This window comes from Delphinus delphis, chromosome X, assembly GCF_949987515.2.
Source record: "Delphinus delphis chromosome X, mDelDel1.2, whole genome shotgun sequence".
NCBI lineage: Eukaryota > Metazoa > Chordata > Mammalia > Artiodactyla > Delphinidae > Delphinus > Delphinus delphis.
The window spans coordinates 45,780,819-45,803,740 of record NC_082704.1 but is presented as its reverse complement, the minus strand read 5'-3'; the positions used below and the strand labels follow the sequence as shown (position 1 = coordinate 45,803,740).

At 35.8% G+C, this 22,922-nt stretch overlaps 1 protein-coding gene across 1 annotated transcript in view; it reads left to right on the top strand.

Annotated features, from left to right (window-relative positions):
* DIAPH2 (diaphanous related formin 2) overlaps positions 1-22,922 on the top strand; it is an 890,580-nt gene that overhangs the window by 233,742 nt on the left and 633,916 nt on the right. Inside the window, exons 10-11 of the mRNA XM_060003112.1 lie at positions 2,409-2,517; positions 20,449-20,559. Coding sequence (XP_059859095.1) covers positions 2,409-2,517; positions 20,449-20,559 — 220 coding nt within the window. The remainder of the gene's footprint in view (positions 1-2,408; positions 2,518-20,448; positions 20,560-22,922) is intronic.

Here is a 22,922-nt window from a genome sequence, read left to right as displayed (position 1 = left end):
AAGTTAATGAATAGAATTTTGTCTAGTTGAAGGTAAAGCAATTATTAGAAAAATGGGAAAAGGTCAGTTAGGGAGTAATTTTGGCTAAACACACACACAGGCACACACATATACATACCCTACACAACATACACCCTCACACATGCACATCACAAAATTTGACTTCCTTAACTGAATTAACTAGATGCTTTATTTTGTACTATAATTTTATTTTATTTTTTTAACATCTTTATTGGAGTATAATTGCTTTACAATGTTCTGTTAGTCTCTGCTGTATAACAAAGTGAATCAGCCATACATATACATATATCCCCATATCTCCTCCCTCTTGTGTCTCCCTCCCACCCTCCTTATCCCACCCCTCTAGGTGGTCACAAAGCACCCAGCTGATTTCCCTGTGCTATGTGGCTGCTTCCCACTAGCTATCTATTTTACATTTGGTAGTATATATTAGTCATGACACTCTCTTACTTCGTCCCAGCTTACCCTTACCCTCCCCGTGTCCTCAAGTCCATTCTCTATGTCTGCATCTTTATTCCTGTCCTGCCCCTAGGTTCTTCAGAACCAATTTTTTTTTTTTTTAGATTCCATATGTATGTGTTAGCATACAGTATTTGTTTTTCTCTTTCTGACTTACTTCACTCTGTATGACAGACTCTAGGTCCATCCACCTCAGTACAAATAACTCATTTTCGTTTCTTTTTATGGCTGAGTAATATCCCATTGTATATATGTGCCACATCTTCTTTATCCATTCATCTGTCGATGGACACTTAGGTTGCTTCCATGTCCTGGCAATTGTAAATAGAGCTGCAATGATCATTGTGGTACATGACTCTTTTTGAATTATGGTTTTCTCAGGGTATATGCCCAGTAGTGGGATTGCTGGTTTATATGGTAGTTCTATTTTTAGTTTTTTAAGGAATCCCCATACTCTTCTCCATACTGGCTGTATCAATTGACATTCCCACCAACAGTGCACGAGGGTTCCCTTTTCTCCACACCATCTCCAGTGTTTATTGTTTGTAGATTTCTTGATGATGGCCATTCTGACTGGTGTGAGGTGATACCTCACTGTAGTTTTGATTTGCATTTCTCTAATGATTAGTGATGTTGAGCATCCTTTCTGCCTATGGTAAGTGAAAAGATGAAGCAATATTAATGGAATTAAATTAACTGGTTGGAAAGAACAAAAGGCTGTTGGTAACTACTCAGAGTGCACATAAGTGCCAATTTTAGCAAGTTGTTGCTGACTATGCATAGATCATTTCTTCTTATGGAAATAATATTAAGTTAGAAGCAAAATTAAAGATTTGATATCCAGTTGGTAAGAAACCATTGAGATAAAGAATGTAATACCTGCTACGGACATGAACTAAAATATTTCTTCTGAACACTCTATGTGGCAGTAATCATCTCAGTTTGAATTATAATGGGGCAGGCAAAGATTTAGGATTCTTCTAATATGTTGACTTTCTCATACCTCTTGGAATAAAATGAGATGTTGCTTAGTGCTGGTTCATCCTTCGAAACCAGAAGACAAACACTGAATAAAAATATTATCACACAACATTAAGTCTTATCTCAGTGAGAACAAACTGAGCATGAAATAACTTATGCAGATAGGCTTCCTTCCTTAGGTTTTATAGAAAAATCAGTTTATACACAAGTAAGAAATATTTTTCTAGTCTGTTAGGTTTTCAGTACTTAATTCATATAATGTACCCTACCCTGGTATATTTTATGAGTTAATTATAATTTCAAATATAGTTTGATAATAGTAGTATACTACATAGAGGTTAATTTGATTCAGACACTGTACAGAGATAGTTTCCAATATTTTTGTTCAGGTGAATAAGTTTCTTGTGCTTGGTAATTATAGATGCTTCTCTAATTTACTGGGCTTTCTCTTTTAGGTTTTTTTCCTTGTTCCATTTTCAAAGAATCCTGGGTTTTTTTTTTTAAGTTCTTTAAAAAATATTTACGCTTTTCAGCACTTTATTATAAAATTACAGTCCGTTTACACTTGAATAAACTTTGAATAATTGTAAATGCCATATCACGTTTAAGTGACATTAATATCTATGTTAACACATGAACTATCAAAACCTGAAACTTAAAATTTTAATGTTTATCAATTAAGTATTTTTTTTTAAATGTCACCCAGAAAAATTATTTTCCTCAAGACTTTCAAATTGAATTTTCATTTTGGTTCCCTAAAGTTATTTAACTCTATCAACATTTGACTTGTAGAAATATGTGGACAAGAACACAATTCTTAAATTGTAGTGGTCTATGTGAAAACATCAAGCACCAGAAAGAAAACAGGGAAGACTGTATAAGGGATAACCCATATTCATATAGTATGTGTAAGATGTATTTCTCATTTCTATTTTTTTTTTCTATAGTCTAGATAAACTTTTAGGAGCTATAACTACAGCAGCAGAACGAAATAACAGAGAACGATTTTCACCAATTGTGGAAGGATTAGAAAACCATGAAGCTTTGCAATTACAGGTGAGTTAGTTTCCGGGGTTGTATTTAGAGTACTGGTTTTGTATGACACCAACTCCATTTTAGCTAGCATTTAAATAGAAGGGAACATAAAAATGAAATTCTTCCTGTTGCTTGGTCATTCATAGAAGCTATGGTTTTGTCTGTGAAAATTACAATTTGCTTAAAATTAGGAAAAGTACTTTGGATTATTATAAATATGATGATCATAAATATTTGGATAGAAATTTAGTAATTATTGTAATAAGCCATGGAAATTAAAGCCTTAGCATTAATCAGGGCAAGAGGGCAAACAGTTCAGCCACTGCCGTTATCCTGAGGGTTAATGAAGTCTGTGTGGGCTCGTTGTAGAAATTTAAGAAAACTAAACACATCTCTTTTTTTGTGCCATTCACACAGCATTCAGAAGTTTCACTGCCCAGAATAGGGAGGATTGAATTGCAACTCTTAGGTCATGGTCTGTCTCATAGTCCTGTGTAGACCCAGCCTATATGTCTTCTTTAAAAAATGACAAAATTTGCTATCTTTTCTTAGATGGTTTCAGGAAATGAGCCATTTTATGAAAGATAACATTGTTCTTTAGTGATGAGAACTCTTATTTATTGACTGTACTTATCGTGTGAGATTCTGGACTAAACATTTGAATTTACATATACTATCTAGTTTAATTCTCACAATTCGGCTATGTAGGTACTATTATTATCTCCATTTTGCTTATGAGACAAATAGGCTGAGATTAAATAACTTGTCTAAGGTGCCACAGCTTGTAAGTGGGACAGTCAAATTCGATGCCAGGTTTGTTAATCTGTGGTGCCCATCTCTTTCTTTTAGACAGTGTTTAGCATTTAATGTACCATGGGAAACACTTTCTGAAATATTTTTTAAACCCTTGTAGTGTCATTCAACAAAGAGAACATGGGTCCACGTTTATTTTATGAAATTATTTAGTAGAGAGTGTTTAAATATTAAAATTTCTTATCTGATATAAAAACAAAGAGTTTCCTTTCCCCTTTTTAATTTTATTGTTAAGTGTAGTTACCTGTTTTCACCAGAGATTCAAACTACAGCAGATAGATAATTTGGCTTGTCCAAAGAAAATACTGTAGTGTTACAAAACTATAATCCCTTTCCAAATACTTGAAGAAATTTGTTAATTGTTACTTCTACTCCAGCTATGATGAACATTTCAGATAGACTTTTATGGTGTGCCTTTTATGGCCAGTGTATTACATTTTTTAATGCTTGGGGGTTTCAGTGTTTTCAGTGTTCAATGCTTTCAGTGTTTCCTTTTTTAAATATACTTCTTATTATACAATTTATTTCAATAAAATTTAACATCTCTACTGAAAGGTTTGGAAACTGTCTTTTTTAAGATGACTTCTTGAACTCTTTGTTCTTGTTCCTGTGCTTGGGCTTACCTAACTAAATCTCATTGACTTTCAGTTGTATGTAGGAGTTTGTACTTGTCTTGCAAAGTTTGCTTAGGAGGAATTAAGTGTTTTATCTATATTCAAAGTTTTCATTCCTCACTCAGATCACTCACTCACTCAAAATCACACAGCTGTTGAGAGGTAGAGCTATGATTTGAAGCCAGGTCTATGTGATGCCAACATGTGTATACTGTATTGTCTGACCTTTAAATGACACCCCTGCCACAGAATAGTTCAGCCCACACAATGAGGTGGGAATGACATTTGCTAGCCTTCACGAAGCTGGACTGAATGGGATGATAAAAGTGGCAAGTTTTTAACAAGTAACATGGAAGGATCATAGACGTCTTGCTAGGTATTCAAGAAATTGTTGAATACTGATTATAGATGCAAACATATGCAAATCACAATTTGAAATTTCCTATTTTAATGAGGTACGAAAGTTAGTGATTTGTTATATACAGAGCCTGGTACTCTCAGAAGAATTGTGAAGTGGGTTTGTTTATTTGGATTATTTCACGTGGATGAAAAAAAATATCTAAAAGTTCAAAACTATATTCAGAATACAGAATGAAAAACAAAAGTTTAAAATCTGTTGTTTAAAGAATGAAATGAGTGCCGTATTTTAACAGAATTACTTTTCTATTTCTGTAGTATCCTGAGACTTCTCAAAATGTTATTACAGTCTCAGGAAGTAATTCTGTTAAAATACAGGACTAATTATATTTTTAAATAATAACTACATACCCCCCCACCCCCCTGCTTTTTGGATTCCAAAAGAGGTTATTAAGTTCTCACAGAAGTTTTCTAGCTCATATATTTTGTACCTGTGATAGGAGTTTTATTATCTTCAGTAGTTCAAGAAGTAGACAATAAATCATATATCTTCGTATGTTCTCTGTTCATTGACTTTCCTTCAGCTGAGTAGCCTTCTCAAGTCTCCCCCATACTACAGTGCCTTCTTTTGATCCTAGTTATCCTTCAAAGTAGCTTCTCATCTTTCTTTTTCATTTTATAGTCTAAGTCTCTAAAAGAATCATCCATACTTGTTTTCTCTGTTTCCTAAATTACCTTTCACAACGCAACTTTTTCACAGTTCTTCAAAAGGTTGACAATGATCTTTGAATTTCAAAGTCCAGTGGCTTCTTTCCAATCCTGATTGCTTGGCTCTATTGGTCACTCCCTCCTTGAAAATTTTCCTGCCTTTGGCTTTCTAGGCACCATCCTCTCCTTGCTTACTGAATACCTCTAACTGTTCTTTCTCTATCTTCTTCGTGCGTTTCTTCTTACTTCTTGGCTATTTTATTCTTTATGTTCTTTTCTTGGTCCCATTCTGTCATCATTTTTGTTTATACATACATATGGACACACATATACACACGTATATAAGCTCATATACATATACATCTATATGTATTGATACACACATATGTGAATGCTCTCAATTGCTTCTCTAGCTTTAACGTCCAACTATGTTCTAGTGATTCCCCAGCTTTTAAGTCTGGCTTATATCGGTATTCAATCCTACCTGTCCAAATAGCTAACTGGATGTTTTAGAAGCGTCATAAAAATTCAAAATTAAAAATAGCATTTATAAGCCATGTGCCAATGTTCTAAATACTTTAATATGTTACCTCATTTTAAACCTCACAGCAATTCTCTGAGAGAGATAGTAGTAGTATCCCCATTTTATAGATGAGTAAGCTGAGGCTCATAGAGGTTAGATAACTTTTCTAGGGTCACATAGTAAATAGGAAGTAAAGCTCACTTTAGACCCTAGAGTATGTCTTCAGAGTACTTGCTCTTAACCACTATATGGTACCTCCTCTTAGTAAAATGAGCTCATTTTCTCTTTCCCTTAGCATGATTACCCCCCTAAAAGAAGTCTACTCTTCTTCCTGCCTTTCTCATTTTAGATAATAGAGAGGTATCATTTTCTTCCTGATCTTTGATTTTCCTCAAGACTTCATTCTTCTTTGTTCCCTGCATCCAATTAATCATCAAGTCTTACAAAAGACTATGAATCTATCCCAGTCTGTCTGTCTCCACTGTCTTTATCTTCTCCCAGCAATATAATTCCAACAATTTCCTAATTAGTACCCCAAACTGATACATTCTTCCCCAAAACAGACAAATGTTTTGTAATACTGTTGGTTATCCTTTAAAAATAAATCTGATTCTAACATAGTAGCATTCCTAGAAACCTATCTATGCTCATGACCCATTGCTTGATAAAAGTGAAAAGCCTAAGCATGATGAATGACCTTTCTCAATGTGGTCCCAATCTAACATTCTGGCCTTACAGCCTGTCACACTCCCAAATGTACCATATGTTTTAGCCGTATTAAACCTGGTGTTTCCCAAATATGCTGTAGCCTTTTAAATGCCCTCAAACATTTTATCATGCAGAACACTTTGCTTGGAATAGCAATGCTTCCCCAGCTACGTCCCTTTCCTCTTGGTAAGGTTTAATGAGGACACAAAGGAAGGCAAATTTAGGTATGTCCTGCATAAGTCAAGGAAGGCTTCAGTGATGAGGTGATGCTTTAACTGGATCTTGAAGGATCAATAGAAATTTTCCAGAAAATTATCTTTACTGATAGAAAACCAGTACTCTGGTAGGGTGGAAGGCAAGAGAACGGCTTCCAGTAGGTAAAAATAGAGGCCAGAGGGCTTCCCTGGTGGCACAGTGGTTGAGAGTCCACCTGCCGATGCAGGGGACAGGGGTCGTGCCCCGGTTTGGGAGGATCCCACATGCCGCGGAGCGGCTGGGCCCGTGAGCCATGGCCGCTGGGCCTGCGCGTCCGGAGCCTGTGCTCTGCAACGGGAGAGGCCACAAGAGTGAGAGGCCCACGTACCACACGCACACACAAAAAATAGAGACCAGAGTAGTCTGCCAGCCCCTTCACAAAAGACAGAGTGAGGTAATACCAACATGTAGTTGAAACTGATTTCTACGTAGCCCATCAGGAAAAGCTAGGGTACACTGAGCATTAGTAATAGTTGTTTTTTTTCCCCTTTAACTTTTATTATTTAAAAAAAAAATTTTAATTGAAGTATGGTTGATTTACAGTGTTGTGTTAGTTTCAGGTGTACAGCAAAGTGATTCAGCTATACATATACATATATATGTATGACTGTATACCTATGAATGTGTGTATATATATATTTTACATTCTCTTCCATTATAGGTTATTACAAGATATTGAATATAGTTCCCTGTGCTATAACAGTAGGTCTTTGTTGGTGATCTATTTTATGTATAGTAGTATGTATATGTTAATCCCAAACTCCTAATTTGTCCCTCCCAATAATAGTTGTTTATGGAAGGAGAAGGTCATAGAGTTAACCTCCAATGATGTATTATAAAAACCAGCCCCAGTCTTCACAGGCTGCTATTAGTCTGAAAGTTGCAATGTCTTAAAGTATTTCAGGAGCTGTGTGCAGAAGTATTTTTATTTTAGCATGATTTAATACATCTAAAAAATGTTGTCTAACATGCTGAAAATAATTTAAAAAATTATGCATGTTATAATTAGATATGGTACACAAAAACATAGAAGTAAATATACAGTTGGTTCACTTATCCAGACCTCACCTATTTGAGAGATTTATCATTTTGGAATATAACTCAGAACCAAAAAAAAAGAAAAAAAGAAAATAATCTGAGTAGCCTACAAAATGTCACCAAATCCATCAAGTAAGCCTCATGATGACAAAGACCTTTTGGCCTTTAATCAGAGCCTATTAACTTTTTCTTCCTATGTTATCTTAATGGCCCGATTTTCTGTTTTCCATCCATAGCAGACTAGAAGCACGAGTTGGGAGGTTGGAAGACAATTTATTCCAGACTTGTGCACTGAGATGATGAAGAAGCAACAACTGACACAATGAAAGCAAGGGAGAAGGAGATAGAAACATAATAAAAGAGTGGAACTGGAATTCAAAAATTATAACATTTGGTTTCATTTGGCGTCAGAGCAAATAGCCCTGTATCTCTCAATAGCTCCTGAGGGCATGTATGTGTTCCATCATCTCTCACTAACTCACATATTTAATCATGCCCCTGAGTCAGCAAAAAAATAAAATAACAAATTATACCTAGGATATTTTAAGAATGTGGGAATTCAGGAATTCTCTTCAGAAAGAGTTCCATGCAAAAGCAGATGTTCTTGCTTAAATAGACAAACCCTCAGGCATATGGACTGATTCTCTGTAGCGCGATTCTTTCCACAGTGGTTCTCAAGTGTTGAGATTTTACTCTAAGCATACTTATAAATTAGCTATTAGTGCACTCGTACCATCACATATGAGAAAGTAGCTTTGGATAAATCATTTATTATTTGTCAGTAGAGGTACATTTATAATAAAACAAGGCACTGCAGCTATGGATAAGGAGGAAATTTGTGGAAAAGTAAATGAGTGTGTTAAATATTGTGTTGAAGGAATGTCTGATACTACTTAGGAAGCTAAATAACTATTTATTGACAATTTTATACTACTACCATTTAAAAACTAGAATTAGTACAATGGGGGGTTGTATAGAAATATTTACAATATGTAGTCATGTTTCAAGTACAAAAATAACTTCGGAGTTAAAGAAGGATGTCTTTTATTTAAAACCTGTTTCAAAGTTGAATAATTGCCAAATCGATCATTTTTGGTAACGGGGAATCACTAGTGACCTTTGTAATATAAAAAGCAACAGACACTTTGGAAGTCATCATATTGGTTTCCACAGCACCATTCAATGCTATTGGTCACTCTTGAACAAAGCTCTCTCTTCCCTCAACTTCTATGATACTAAGCTCTCCTCATTTTTATTTTACCTCTTTGTTACACTTAAAATCTCCTGTCTCTATGCTTGGCCTTAAAATATACTTATTCCTAGAGGTTGATCCATAGTCCTTTGATCCTTTGCTCTGGTCCTTTGCTCATTCTGTACATTGTCCTTGGCAGCATTATCCATCCTTATGACTTCCACCAGCACTTCTATGTGATGAATCTCTCTGAACTCTTCTATTCCAAATACATCCTGACTCACAGATTCCATATATTCAGCTGCCTTCTGACTGGATTTCAAATTCAGTATTGTCCTTAACTGTACTTTTCTTCCTTATCTTCATCCTCTCCTTCTGACTCCAATCCACTCTCCAACCTTAACCTGCCTTTCTCTCTTTTTTTAACATCTTTATTAGAGTATAATTGCTTTACAATGGTGTATTACTTTCTGCTTTATAACAAAGTGAATCAGCTATACATATACATATATACCCATATCTCCTTCCTCTTGTGTCTCCCTCCCACCCTCCCTATCCCACTGCTCTAGGTGGTCACAAAGCACCCAGCTGACCTCCCTGTGCTAAGTGGCTGCTTCCCACTAGCTAGCTATTTTATATTTGGTAGTGTATATATGTCCATGCCAACTCTATCACTTCCTCCCAGCTTACACTTCCCCCTCCCTGTGTCCTCAAGTCCATTCTCTACAGCTGTGTCTTTATTCCTGTCCCGCCCCTAGGTTCTTCAGAACCATTTTTTTCAAAGAGATATTCTTTCGTTGTTAGTGTATAGTAATCCAACAGGTTTCTGTGCATTAATTTTGTATCCTGCTACTTTACCAAATTCATTGATTAGCTCTAGTAGTTTTCTGGTGACATCTTTAGGATTCTCTATGTATAGTATCATATGCAAACAGTGAAAGTTTTACTTCTTCTTTTCCAATTTATATTCCTTTTATTTCTTTTTCTTCCTTGATTGCTGTGGCTAAAACTTCCAAAACTATGTTCAATAATAGTGGTGAGAGTAGATAACCCTGTCTTGTTCCTGATCTTAGTGGAAATGGTTTCAGTTTTTCACCATTGAGAATGATGTTGGCTGTGGGTTTGTCATATATGGCCTTTATTATGTTGAGGTAAGTTCCCTCTATGCCTACTTTCTGGAGGGTTTTTATCATAAATGGGTGTTGAATTTTGTTGAAAGCTTTTTCTGCATCTATTGAGATGATCATACAGGTTTTCTCCTTTAATTTGTTAATATTATGTATCATATTGATTTACTTGCATATATTGAAGAATCCTCACATTCCTGGGATAAACCCCACTTGATCATGGTGTGTGATCCTTTTAATGTGCTGTTGGATTCTGTTTGCTAGTATTTTGTTGAGGATTATTGCATCTATGTTCATCACTGATATTGGCCTATAGTTCTCTTTCTTTGTGACATCGTGGTCTGGTTTTGGTATCAGGGTGATGGTGGCCTCGTAGAATGAGTTAGGGAGTGTCCCTCCCTCTGCTATATATTTTGGAAGAGTTTGAGAAGGATAGGTGTTAGCTCTTCTGTAAATGTTTGATAGAATTCACCTGTGAAGCCATCTGGTCCTGGGCTTCTGTTTGTGGGAAGATTTTTAATCAGAGTTTCAATTTCAGTGCTTGTGATTGGCCTCTTTATAATATCTATTTCTTCCTGGTTCAGTCTCAGAAGGTTGTGCTTTTCTAAGAATTTGTCCATTTCTTCCAGGTTGTCCATTTTATTGGCATAGAGTTGTTTGTAGTAATCTCTCATGATTCTTTGTATTTCTGCAATGTCAGTTGTTACTTCTCCTTTTTCATTTCTAGTTCTGTTGATTTGAGTCTTCTCCCTTTTTTTCTTGATGAGTCTGGCTAATGTTTTATCAATTTTGTTTATCTTCTCAAAGAACCAGCTTTTAGTTATATTCATCTTTGCTATTGTTTCCTTCATTTCTTTTTCATTTATTTCTGATCTGATTTTTATGATTTCTTTCCGTCTGCTAACTTTGGGGTTTTTTTTTGTTCTTCTTTCTCTAATTTCTTTTTGTGTAAAGTTAGGTTGTTTACTTGAGATGTTTCTTTTTACTTGAGGTAGGACTGTATTGCTATAAATTTCCCTCTTAGAACTTCTTTTGCTGCATCCCATAGGTTTTGGGTCTTTGTGTTTTCATTGTCATTTGTTTCTAGGTATTTTTTGATTTCCTCTTAGATTTCTTCAGTGACCTCTTGGTTATTTAGTAACATATTGTTTAGCCTCCAGGTGTTTGTATTTTTTACAGTTTTTTTCTTGTAATTGATATCTAGTCTCATAGCCTTGTGGTCAGAAATGATACTTGATACGATTTCAATTTTCTTAAATTTACCAAGGCTTCATTTGTGACCCAAGATATGATCTATCCTGGAGAATGTTCCATGAGCACTTGAGAAGAAAGTGTATTCTGTTTTTGGTTGGAATGTCCTATAAATATCAATTAAGTCCATCTTGTTTAATGTGTCATTTAAAGCTTTTGTTTCCTTATTTATTTTCATTTTGGATGATCTGTCCATCAGTGAAAGTGGGGTGTTAAAGTCCCCTACTATGATTGTGTTACTGTCAATTTCCCCTTTTATGACTGTTAGCATTTGCCTTATGTATTGAGGTGCTCCTATGTTGGGTGCATAAATATTTACAACTGTTATATCTTCTTCTTGGATTGATCCCTAGATCATTATGTAGTGTTCTTCTTTGTCTCTTGTAATAGTCTTTAAAGTCTCTTTTGTCTGATATGAGAATTGCTACTCCAGTTTTCTTTTGATTTCCATTTGCATGGAATATCTTTTTCCATCCCCTCACTTTCAGTCTGTATGTGTCCCTAGGTCTGAAGTGGGTCTCCTGTAGGCAGCATATATATGGGTCTTATTTTTGTATCCATTCAGCCAGTCTGTGTCTTTTGGTTGGAGCATTTAATCCATTTACATTTAAGGTAGTTATCAATATGTATGTGCGTATTACCATTTTCTTAACTGTTTTGGGTTTGTTATTGTAGGTCTTTTCCTTCATTTGTGTTTCATGCCTAGAGAAGTTGGATTTGTTGTAAAGCTGGTTTGGTGGTGCTGAATTCTCTTAGCTTTTGCTTGTCTGTCAAGGTTTTACTTTCTCCATTGAATGTGAATGATATCCTTGCTGTGTAGAGTAATCTTGGTTGTAGGTTTTTCCTTTTCATCACTTTAAATATGTCCTGCCACTCCCTTCTGGCTTGCAGAGTTTCTGCTGAAAGTTCAGCTCTTAACCTTATGGGGATTCCCTTGTATGTTATTTGTTGATTTTCCCTTGCTGCTTTTAATATTTTTTCTTGGTATTTAATTTTTGTTATTTTGATTAATACGTGTTGGCATGTTTCTCCTTGTATTTATCCTGTATGGGACTCTCTGTGCTTACTGGACTTGATTATTTCCTTTCCCATATTAGGGAAGTTTTCTACTATAATCTGTTCAAATATTTTCTCAGTCCCTTTCTTTTTCTTTTCTTCTCCTGGGACCCCTATAATTTGAATGTTGGTGTGTTTAGTGTTGTCCCAGAGGTCTCTGAGACTGTCCTCAATTCTTTTCATTCTTTTTTCTTTATTCTGCTCTGCAGTAGTTATTTCCACTATTTTATCTTCCAGGTCACTTATCCGTTCTTCTACCTCAGTTATTCTGCTATTGAATCCTTCTAGATAATTTTTAATTTTATTTATTTTGTTGTTCATCATTGTTTGTTTGCTCTTCAGTTCTTCTAGGTCCTTTTTAAATGTTTCTTGTATTTTCTCATTTCTACTTCCATGATTTTGGATCATCTTTACTATCATTACTCTGAATTCCTTTTCAGGTGGATTGCCTATGTCCTCTTCATTTGTTTGGTCTGGTGGGTTTTTACCTTGCTCCTTCATCTGCTGTGTGTTTCTATGTCTTCTCATTTTGCTTAACTTACTGTGTTTGGTGTCTCCTTTTCACAGGCTGCAGGTTCATATTTCCCATTGTTTTTGGTATTTGCCCCCAGTGGGTAATGTTGATTCAGTGCATTGTGTAGGCTTCCTCGTGGAGGGGACTGATGCCTGTGTTCTGGTGGATGAGGCTGGATCTTGTCTTTCTGCTGGGTAGGACTGTGTCCAGTGGTGTGTTTTGGGGTGTCTGTGACCTTATAATGATTTTAGGCAGCCACTCTGCTAATGGATGCGGTTGTGTTCCTGTCTTGCTAGTTGTTTGGCATAGGATGTCCAGAAATGTAGCTTGCTGGTCATCAAGTGGAGCTGGGTCTTAGTGTTGAGACGGAGATCTCTGGGAGGGCTTTCACCATTTGATATTAGGTGGAGCCAGGAGGTCTCTGGTGGACCAGTGTCTGTACTTGGCTCTCCCACCTCAGAGGCACAGGCCTGATACCTGGCCAGGGCACGAAGACCCTGTCAGCCACACGGCTCAGAAGAAAAGGGACAAAAGAAGCATGAAATAAATAAAATAAACTTAAAAATAAAAAAGCATTATTAAAAATATAAAAATTAAAAAGGAAAAAAAGAAGGAAAGAAGAGAGCAAGCAAACTAACAAACAAATCCACCAATGATATTAAGCACCAAAAATTATACACACACAAAAAAAAACCCAACAGACAGAACCCTAGCACAAATGGTAAAAGCAGAGCTTTACAGACAAAATTACAGAAAGAAGTATACACATACACAGTCACAAAAAGAGAAAAAGGAAAAAAAAATCTATATATAAAAAAAAGAAATAGGAAGAGAGTAGCAAAATCAATAAACAAATCTACCAATAATAATTAACTGTATATACTAAACTAAGATAAACATAAAGCCAGGAATAAATTAGATGCAGGAAGCAAGCCCCAAGTCTATAGTTGCTCCCAAAGTCCACTGCCTCAATTTTGGGATGATTCATCGTCTATTCATGTATTCCAGAGATGATGGGTATATGAAGTTGATTGTGGGGATTTAACTCGCTGCTCCTGAACCTGCATGGAGAGATTTCCCTTTCTCTTCTTTGTTCGCACAGCTCCTGGGGTTCAGCTTTGGATTTGGCCCCGCCTCTGTGTGTAGGTCGCCTGAGGCCATCTGTTCCCCACCCAGACAGGACGGGGTTAAAGTAGCAGCCGATTAGGGGGCTCTGGCTCACTCAGGCCGGTGGGAGGGAGGGGTACAGAATGCGGGGCAAGCCTGTGGCGGCAGAGGCCTCCGTGACATTGCACCAGCATGAGGCGTGCCATGTGTTCTCCCGGGGAAGTTGTTCCTGGATCACGGGACCCTGGCAGTGGCGGGCTGCAACAGGCTCCCAGGAGGGGAGGTGTAGATAGTGACCTGTGCTTGCACACAGGTTTCTTGGTGGCTACAGCAGCAGCCTTAGCACTTCATGTCCGTCTGTGGGGTCTGTGCTGATAACTGCGGCTCACACCCATCTCTGGAGGTCGTTTAGGCGCTGCTCTGAATCACCTCTCCTTGTTCACCCCGAAACAATGGTCTCTTGCCTCTTCAGCAGGTCCAGACTTTTTCCCGGACTCCCTCCCAGCTAGCTGTGGCGCACTAGCCCCCTTCAGGCTGTGTTCACGCAGCCAACCCCAGTCCTCTCTCCGAAATCTAAGCTCCGAAGCCCGAGCCTTAGCTCCCAGCCCCCGCCCGCCCCGTGGGGTGAGCAGACAAGCCTCGGGCTGGTGAGTGCTGGTCGGCACTGATCCTCTGTGCAGGAATCTCTCCACTTTGCCCTCCACACCCCTGTTGCTGTGCTCTCCTCCGCGGCTCCGAAACTTCCCCCTCCGCCACCCACAGTCTCCCCCCACGAAGGGGCTTCCTAGTGTATGGAAACTTTTCCTCCTTCACAGCTCCCTCCCAGTGGTGCAGGGCCCATCCCTATTCTTTTGTCTCTGTTTGTTCTTTTTTCTTTTGCCCTACTCAGGTATGTGGGGAGTTTCTTGCCTTTTAGTAGGTCTGAGGTCTTCTGCCAGCATTCAGTAGGTGTTCTGTAGGAGGTGTTCCACATGTAGATGTATTTCTGATGTATTTGTGGGGAGGAAGGTGATCTCCACGTCTTACTCCTCCACCATCTTGGTGGTCTTCCAGGCCTGCCTTTCTTGTTTGCCCATTCCTGGTTAACCTTAGCATTGTCCACCAAGTAGCATAAACGAGAAACATAAGTCATTTTCGAATATACTCTTTCTCCATCCACCATTCCCTCAGTCACCAAATCCTACCAATTATACTGCCTTAGTGCTGTACTTTCCTTCCTTAGTATAATAGTATCTACCTCCCACCCCTGCTACTTCTTTGTTTCAGGGCGTTGTCACATCTCAATGTTTTGTAATTTCCCTGGACTCTTAAATATCTTCTGCCCTTCATTCCAGCCCCTTTTAAATCATTTTCTACAAAGTTATACTTCTGAAATGTCATTCTTGTTATATCGCTGCTTAAAATCCTGTTACATCTTCCCATAGCCACTAGGAGTAAAGTCTAATGCTAGTCCACACAAAATATCAATACTTCATCATCTAACTGTGGCTTTGTCTCTAACCTCATATTCCGTCACTCTTCTACATATAGTTTTTGATCCAGTCATACTGTACCCAGTTCCCTGAACATTTTATGCTATTTCATCTCTCTGCCTCCATACCTTTGTACTTGGCAATGCCATGCCTGGAATCCTCCATTTTATGACTTATTAACTTTTTCTGTATGTTTGTATCTTTCTTCGTTGGTACGTATTTTGACTCAAACCATCTTTTTTCCTAACTCCTGCTGGGTTGGGATAAAGCAAGACCTTGTTAGTGTCAAGAAAGTACTTAATAAGGTCAATGTGTGACAGTGTCAATAACATTTTAAAAGCACAATTTGTCACAGCTAATGGCTATATGGATAATGTGTCTGAGAATGTCCTAGAGTTGGCAGTTATTGTACTATATAGCTCTGTGAATTGTGATCAAACAGATAGATGTTTGTATAGTTTTCAAAGCTGATGAGTTACAGTAAATAAAAGGTTCTAGCATTTTCCCAGGAATTTTGTGAAGATATTTTATGTTTAAATATTTTCCCCTCTATCACTTAAGAAACTGAATGCAATTTCTTTTTGTAGTAGTATATCTTGTCAATAAAATTTGAAACATTTAATGACTATTCACCCATTGTATTTTAAACATTTTATTGGCAACAGTTAGGGGTTACAAAGAAAACCCTAAGCAAATACAGAGCCATATCTTGAGGAAGCTTGAAATTTATTTTGTGATATTTCACTCTCTATACCACACCCCACACCCCAGGATGAAGACAATAGAACCCTGTGACTAAAGAATGTAGGTGATTATTATACAAAGAATGTATCCTATTATGGTAAAAGAAGGATTATAATGTTATAGAAAAATTGATAGTAATTCAGTTTAGTATAGTTATGCATGGCAGAAATTATTGGATGCTTTCTTATATGTGCAAAGTTGGTGGTTTTTATCTACATGTTTATGCATTTGTTAAATGGGTTATATAGATATCATGTAAAAATCTCCATATAATATAGGGAGATCATTTAATAACATTGCAAATACAGAAACTTTTTTTACTGGTTAAAAATCATAATCATAGTTCTAGCCTAGTATGTTTATCAGTAATGGAGAAAATTCAGACTTCCTATTATTTTTGAATTTTAGTTCTCATGGAAGCTAAATTTAAATCAAATAAATATGGCAGATCATTTTGAACCTTAGATACATTATAAAGAAACTAAGCAACAGATGAAATCTGGCTAGTGGACTCTGTGATTTCTATTTAAAGGTACTTGTTTTCTTTCCAGTACAGGGAAAAATGCTATTCAGCAATGCCTGATTTGTGCATTATAGTGTGGTAGAAAGACTCTACCTAAAAGATTCTACCTAAAAGATTCTACCTAAAAGACTAAAAGTCATGAGGCCTGAGTTCAAATCCAATCTTTGTGTTTTATTATTAGCTATACAGTCTTGGGCAAATCATCTAATCTTCCTAGGTTTTCAGTTTCCTTATCTTTAAATGAGGATATCGGACTAGAGTATTTTATGTTCTTTCTAGCTTTCAAATCCCGTAATCCTTTATTTTCTATCTCTGGAGTTGGAGTTTTGTTTTTTGAAAGTAGATTGATTTTTCATTGTAAGAGGACAATATCGTTCAATCATGCTCTTAAAGATTTATATACTTGGAAGTCGAACAATGCCAATTTTGAAAGTTCCACTATTCAGAAATGAGTTTTATACTGCTTTAGAGCTTAGGTTTTAGATATTAGGCCAGAATCCTTTTTAAAGTGTCCAGTGCAGTGCTATTGAGTCAAACTTTCTGCAGTCTCCTATATCCGTGCTGTCCAATATGGGAGCCACTAGCCACATGTGGCTGTTCAACACTTGAACTGTAACTAATGAAACTGAGCAACAGCATTTTAAATTTTATTTAATTATAATTAAGCTAAATTTAAATTGTAGTCAGTGGCTCTGTATTGAACAGCATGCTCATGTGTGTGTGTGTGTGTGTGTATGTGATGTGTGTATTTGTGTGCACATCTATGCTGAATAGGGAGTTGAGGGAGTAGGGTGGCAGGAAGTAAAGGAGAGTGAGAGGCCATTGTTTTGGATGATGGGATGCTGTCCATAGGTCACTGTTCAGGATATATATAAAGTGGAATGTAACACATTCCAGAAACCATTTTCTATCTCCCTTCCTCCCTTCCCCCCTCCCTCTCTCCCTCTCTCTTCCTTTTCTTTCTTTCTTTCTTTTCTTTCTTTCTTTCTTTCTTTCTTTCTTTCTTTCTTTCTTTCTTTCTTTCTTTCTTTCTTTCTTTCTTCCTTTCACATTCCATTATGTATTATGATAACCACTTTATTTTTATTGAGGTATACTTGATAACCATAAGATAACCATTTTATATACTAGACAGCATATTAAAATAATTATATGTTTTTCTAATTAACCTATAGTTTCAAAGTTAGGTATTCCCAATATATTAAACATGATGCACTAGTTAAATTTTATTATCTTACCCATCCTTAAAATATTTTGTTGTGTTAATCTAGGAATGGATTCTATGAGGCATCTGGAATGTGCTGGAAATTATACTGTATTTGGAGTAAAGTGATATGTTTAGAATCATGAATTTCCTCCTTGCTGTGTCACCTTGTATAAGTTATTTATCTGCTTTGAGCCTCAGCTTCATCATCTGTGAAATAAGGATAATAGTAACACTTATCTCATGGTTTTTGTGAGGGTGAGATTAGATGGTGAATTATGTAAAGCTCCTAAGTTGGTAACAAAAACTAATACAATATATTAATGATGATAATAGTTTGGAGGTTTGTATTTAGCTATGAATTCAGAATCCACACAATGGGTATTTCATATTTATAATTAAGTAATAATATACTCTGCCCTATAAACTAATTACATTTTAAAATTTTAACTTTGTAAATAGTGACAATTGGATTGATTTTGTTCCTATCCTCTGAAAAGGGCAGTAATTGTGTAGTAGTATAAAGGAATGGAGATAATTAAGATGAGTTTTTTTGTTTTCCACATTCATACAATGTAAATATTCCTATTAAAGAGCATTGCTTTAGCAGATTATGTTGGAAAATGACATGATAGTATGAATATTCATCTTATGCTATTTGTAAGTAATTAAATATCTTTAAGAATTTGATAAACAGTAAATAGTACATTGATAAACCAGTGCTGTTACCTGTTTAAACTACTGACTTCAAAGTGTGTGCTATTTTTTACTATAGTCAATGGATGTAACTTCTTTTTTTAGCATTTAGTTATATATCATACATTGTGTGTTAAATGAGTATTTAAAAGCATTGCAACATTTATATTATTAAATGTAAAATTATTTTGATGTTACATTCATTAATTTTTTTGGCTTTGACTATTTTTATAATTTCCTGATCCAAATACTTTTATTATATAAAGGTACAATTCCAAGACTCATTAACTTGTTTCTTATGGAAATGTTCTCTTTGCTTGTAGGGTATTAATACAAGCCATTAAGCTAGAATTTCTTCTGGCAAAAACAATCCTAGCAGATGGCAACTTTTCTCTCTATTAATTTTGGATTGGACATGTATTTTGGCTTGTTCGGTCAGGTCAGAGTTGTAACATAACAAGAATCATTCATGCAAATACTGTCATAATATACCTATGGACTCATACAGTATGCAAATTTATATTCCAGCCTACTGAAACTATATGAAGACTTAAACATTTTCTTACTGTAAACAGGAAGGTTAAGTAACCCATTAAGGCATAAGCATCATAATAACTTATCTGATATGACTTTTGAGGTAATGCCAAGTCAATGGCAAATATTTAGTCAGATGTCTAAGTGATTTAGCTTGACATTTGAGCATTCATAAGAATTGGACTGAATTGTTCAATTATCATTTAGATAGCTAGTAATATTACAGACGGCCTCAATAATCCCTTTTAATGCATGCAACTTTTGATTTTTGAACCTGGATGTGAGCTAGATAGGCTAATCTCCCCCAAAACAGCTTAAATGCATAAGATAAAGATATAACAATAAAGGCAATATAGCTTTTAATATTTGTCTCTACTTGAAAAAAATCACTATCATAATAACAGGTCTGGATGTGGTCAAGTCAAAATACATTTGAAATATTTTTCTTTTGCTGATGTGTTTTTCCATACTAACTATTGATTTATTTGTGCCCCTTTCTATATATACTTAACATATTTACTAAATCTGGTATTTTACAGTGGTCCCCTTGCAGTCAGCTCTTTGAACACTACTAGACTCATTGCGTACTTTAAAAATAATAAATTTCAGTGTGCAGCTCTTAAACTATTAGCCAATTGCCTTAGACGTGAGCAGCATTTTCCAAAAATGAGGAATAATCTTTGGAACACTTGGCAGTTAGCATTTGGTTGACACTCTCCTAGCTTGCAATTACCGGAAAATAACTCCCTCCTCTTTTATAATAGGGAACCTCAATAACAGAAGAAAACCAAAACCCATTTTCCAGCATCAGTCTAAGTAATGAATCACCTTTACTTGAAAACAAGCTCTTATATTTACTTTACCATGCAATGCACATTAGTATTTGTGTCATAGTGCCTTCTAGTTGATCTTAATTCACTTGCATTTATTTTTTTATATAGTAAATTAATTCATCTTATTCATATAGTTTACTACTCTTTATTTTGTGCAAATCTATCCAATAATAGAATGGAGAGAGTGTAACTCAGTGTAATAATATCTCTAAGTTATCACTGTTCCCTGTTTAACATCAGGGTACTTTTATAGCTTTGTTTGAGTTATTTTAGAAAAGTGTTTATAACCATATAGAATTGAGGCCAAGCGCCCTCTGAGGACAGCTGGATATGAAAGATACATTTCATGATCTTTTTAAAGGGCTCTGTATCCACACTGTTGGAACTTGGAGTTTCTCAGAGAAAGTTTAATATTCCTTCATATTGTTTAGCAAAGCATAGCAGTACTTGACCAACCATCATATCTTCGTTAGAATTTCTCTGGACATTAGAAACTCTATTGTTATTTTTTTTGTTTCTACTGTAAAGTCATAATCATTATACTTATATAAACATTTGCATTTCTTGATGTATTTCATAATATATGTATGTATTCCTTTAGTAAATGGAAAAACATTTCTAAATGCATTATTTCTTTAATTTAAAAAAACTTTTTTTTAACAAAGTTTACTTTCTAATTGCAGGTGGCCTGCATGCAGTTTATAAATGCCCTTGTCACATCTCCTTATGAGCTTGATTTTCGAATACATTTAAGGAATGAATTCCTTCGTTCAGGACTAAAAACAATGTTACCAGTAAGTGGAATGTGCACATTTATTATGCTTATGAACTTTAATGTTTTTCTCTCTTTAGACAAAAGTACTTTCAGCAAAGTAAATAAATGTGCCTTGCCGTTTCCTTTTGTAAAGCACTGGACATTTTGTAAGCTTTTTGATATTGCAGTAGTGTTAGTCTCTACATAAAACTGATGATTCGGAATTCAGCTAATGGTATGTCCAGAAGTGATGGCTTTTTTGGTCTTCTTGAAGTCGAAAGGGAACTTTTCTTTGACTTTGAATACTGAGAACATAAAAGACTCCTATTTTTTTGCCATTTCAATTTTTCATTAAAATTTTTTGCTTTCCTCTTTGATAACTTAGATTGATTTCCTTTATATTCAGCATAAGTATGCATAAAATTTTGATTAGTATATTCTAGACACATAACATAAGGATGGTATTCTTGTTATAAATCCGTAGCATCTTTTCTAAAGAAGAACAATTTTATTTCTTAAATTGAGTGTGGATATCTGCACTAATTGTGATACTGTTAAAAACATTTTTGAAATAACGTTATAGACTTGTTCTAAGATAAATGAGCACACTTATTTTATAAATAGAAATACAACTACCATGACTTTATACTTTACTTAGTATGTTAACTAAAGAAGGATTTTGTTCAAGACCATGGCATTTTTAAAGGAGACAAGTAAAATCTCACTAGTTTCTTTATTTAAACTACTTAGACCATACCTGATAAACAAGAAGTAAATGTAGGGGTGGGGAATAAAAGGACTGAGGAAAGAAAAAACAAAATAAAACAAATGTCAATGAGCGTGTATATAAGGTATTCCTAGGGTATTAGAAATAGCAAAATCAGGGGTATTTCCTGGTGAGGGACTAGTGTGTAGCATGCATCTGTAACTTGTCTTCTGATAGTCTTAACTGAAAGTGGTTGAAACTCATCATCATAAAATATACAATTGGGTCTATTGAAACCCATTTTAATAAGATATATGATTGGGTCTGTGAGGTTTTAGAAATTTCTATGTCAATTCCACTTTGAATGGTTCTTTCATCCATGACTTTAAAAAGCAAGGAATTGGTTGCAGTGAATCAAAGCATCATCGTAAGTGACCCGAATAGAGGTTCAATATGCAGTTAACTTAGGCACATTCACTAGTTATAGTGTATGTAACACACATTCTTTTTTTTGTCACAAATCTCTCCTCATGAAAAGTCTGTGGTCTTATGTAGCTAGAGGTAATATTACAGTCCTCATTCTAGTGTGCTTTTGAATTGCCTACTCAGTGTTTCCATCCTTGTCCTCTTGGAGCTGGTCCTCTGTTTCTGGGAGAGTAATCATGTCTTTGGGCACTTGTTGGCCTCAGGGGCTCCTGAAGATCCTCTACTCATTTACTAATATGCCATGTTTTTCTGCCTTAGTTATTGCTGTCTATTCCAGCTTTCATTTCCCTATGTCTATTTATAATTAAACATTCGTTTTCTACCGTATGCTACTGAATGGCTGGTCAAGAAAACTGTGACTCTCAATTTATTTAAGTCCTCATCTTTTCAGAAAGGGTATGCACAGTAGCTCTTGTCCTTACCTTTTGCACATTTGCCAGGGTGTGCTCATTTCTGCTGGGTTCAGTGGTCTCATGGTATTTTTCCTTTGGTTACATTGACAGCTAAGATTTTGCATCAGTGTTTCTTAGCTACACTTTCGCATTGGCCCTATAGCTGTATATAAAGCCCCTTGCAGTACCCTGTACCTCTTAACTTATGCTTCCAGCTAGATTTTTCTTTAACTATCACATCTCTTCAGTATGCCCTGATTCTTAGATCTCAGGGATCCTTCAGCAAGAGGAAAGTGAGAAGTGTCATGTTTCTGCCTCTTAAAGTTTTGGAATAGAACCTACAAGGATTCTCAATTTCTTTTTCTTCCTGTGACAATGGAGTGAAATATGGCTAAATAGGGCTCTGGTTCTCAAGAAGTTGGGCATGTCCCCCTAAAGAGAGTCTATCTTATTGGGGGTAGGGCAGAGATGTTTGGTTTGAAAGAAAATAATCCTCCCCAGGTATTTCTGATATACAATATGAGAATCAGAATCTAGGCAGATAGACCCTGAGATTAGAGGTCCTTCCCTTAATACCATACATTTCACTACTGTTGCTGTTGTCCTTGTAGTTTTATTATCACAATTTGGAGCAAAAGTCAGAATGGTCATGCTTTAATGTATACTAGATGTACATAACATGTCAACTGCTGTCTAGCTATCTAATTTACTAAATATTTACATTTCAACCACTAGAATTTATAGTAATATCAAACATCTTTTACACATGCATGGGAGCCTAATAATATATTCATAGATGAGTCTTTAATATCCTGGCTT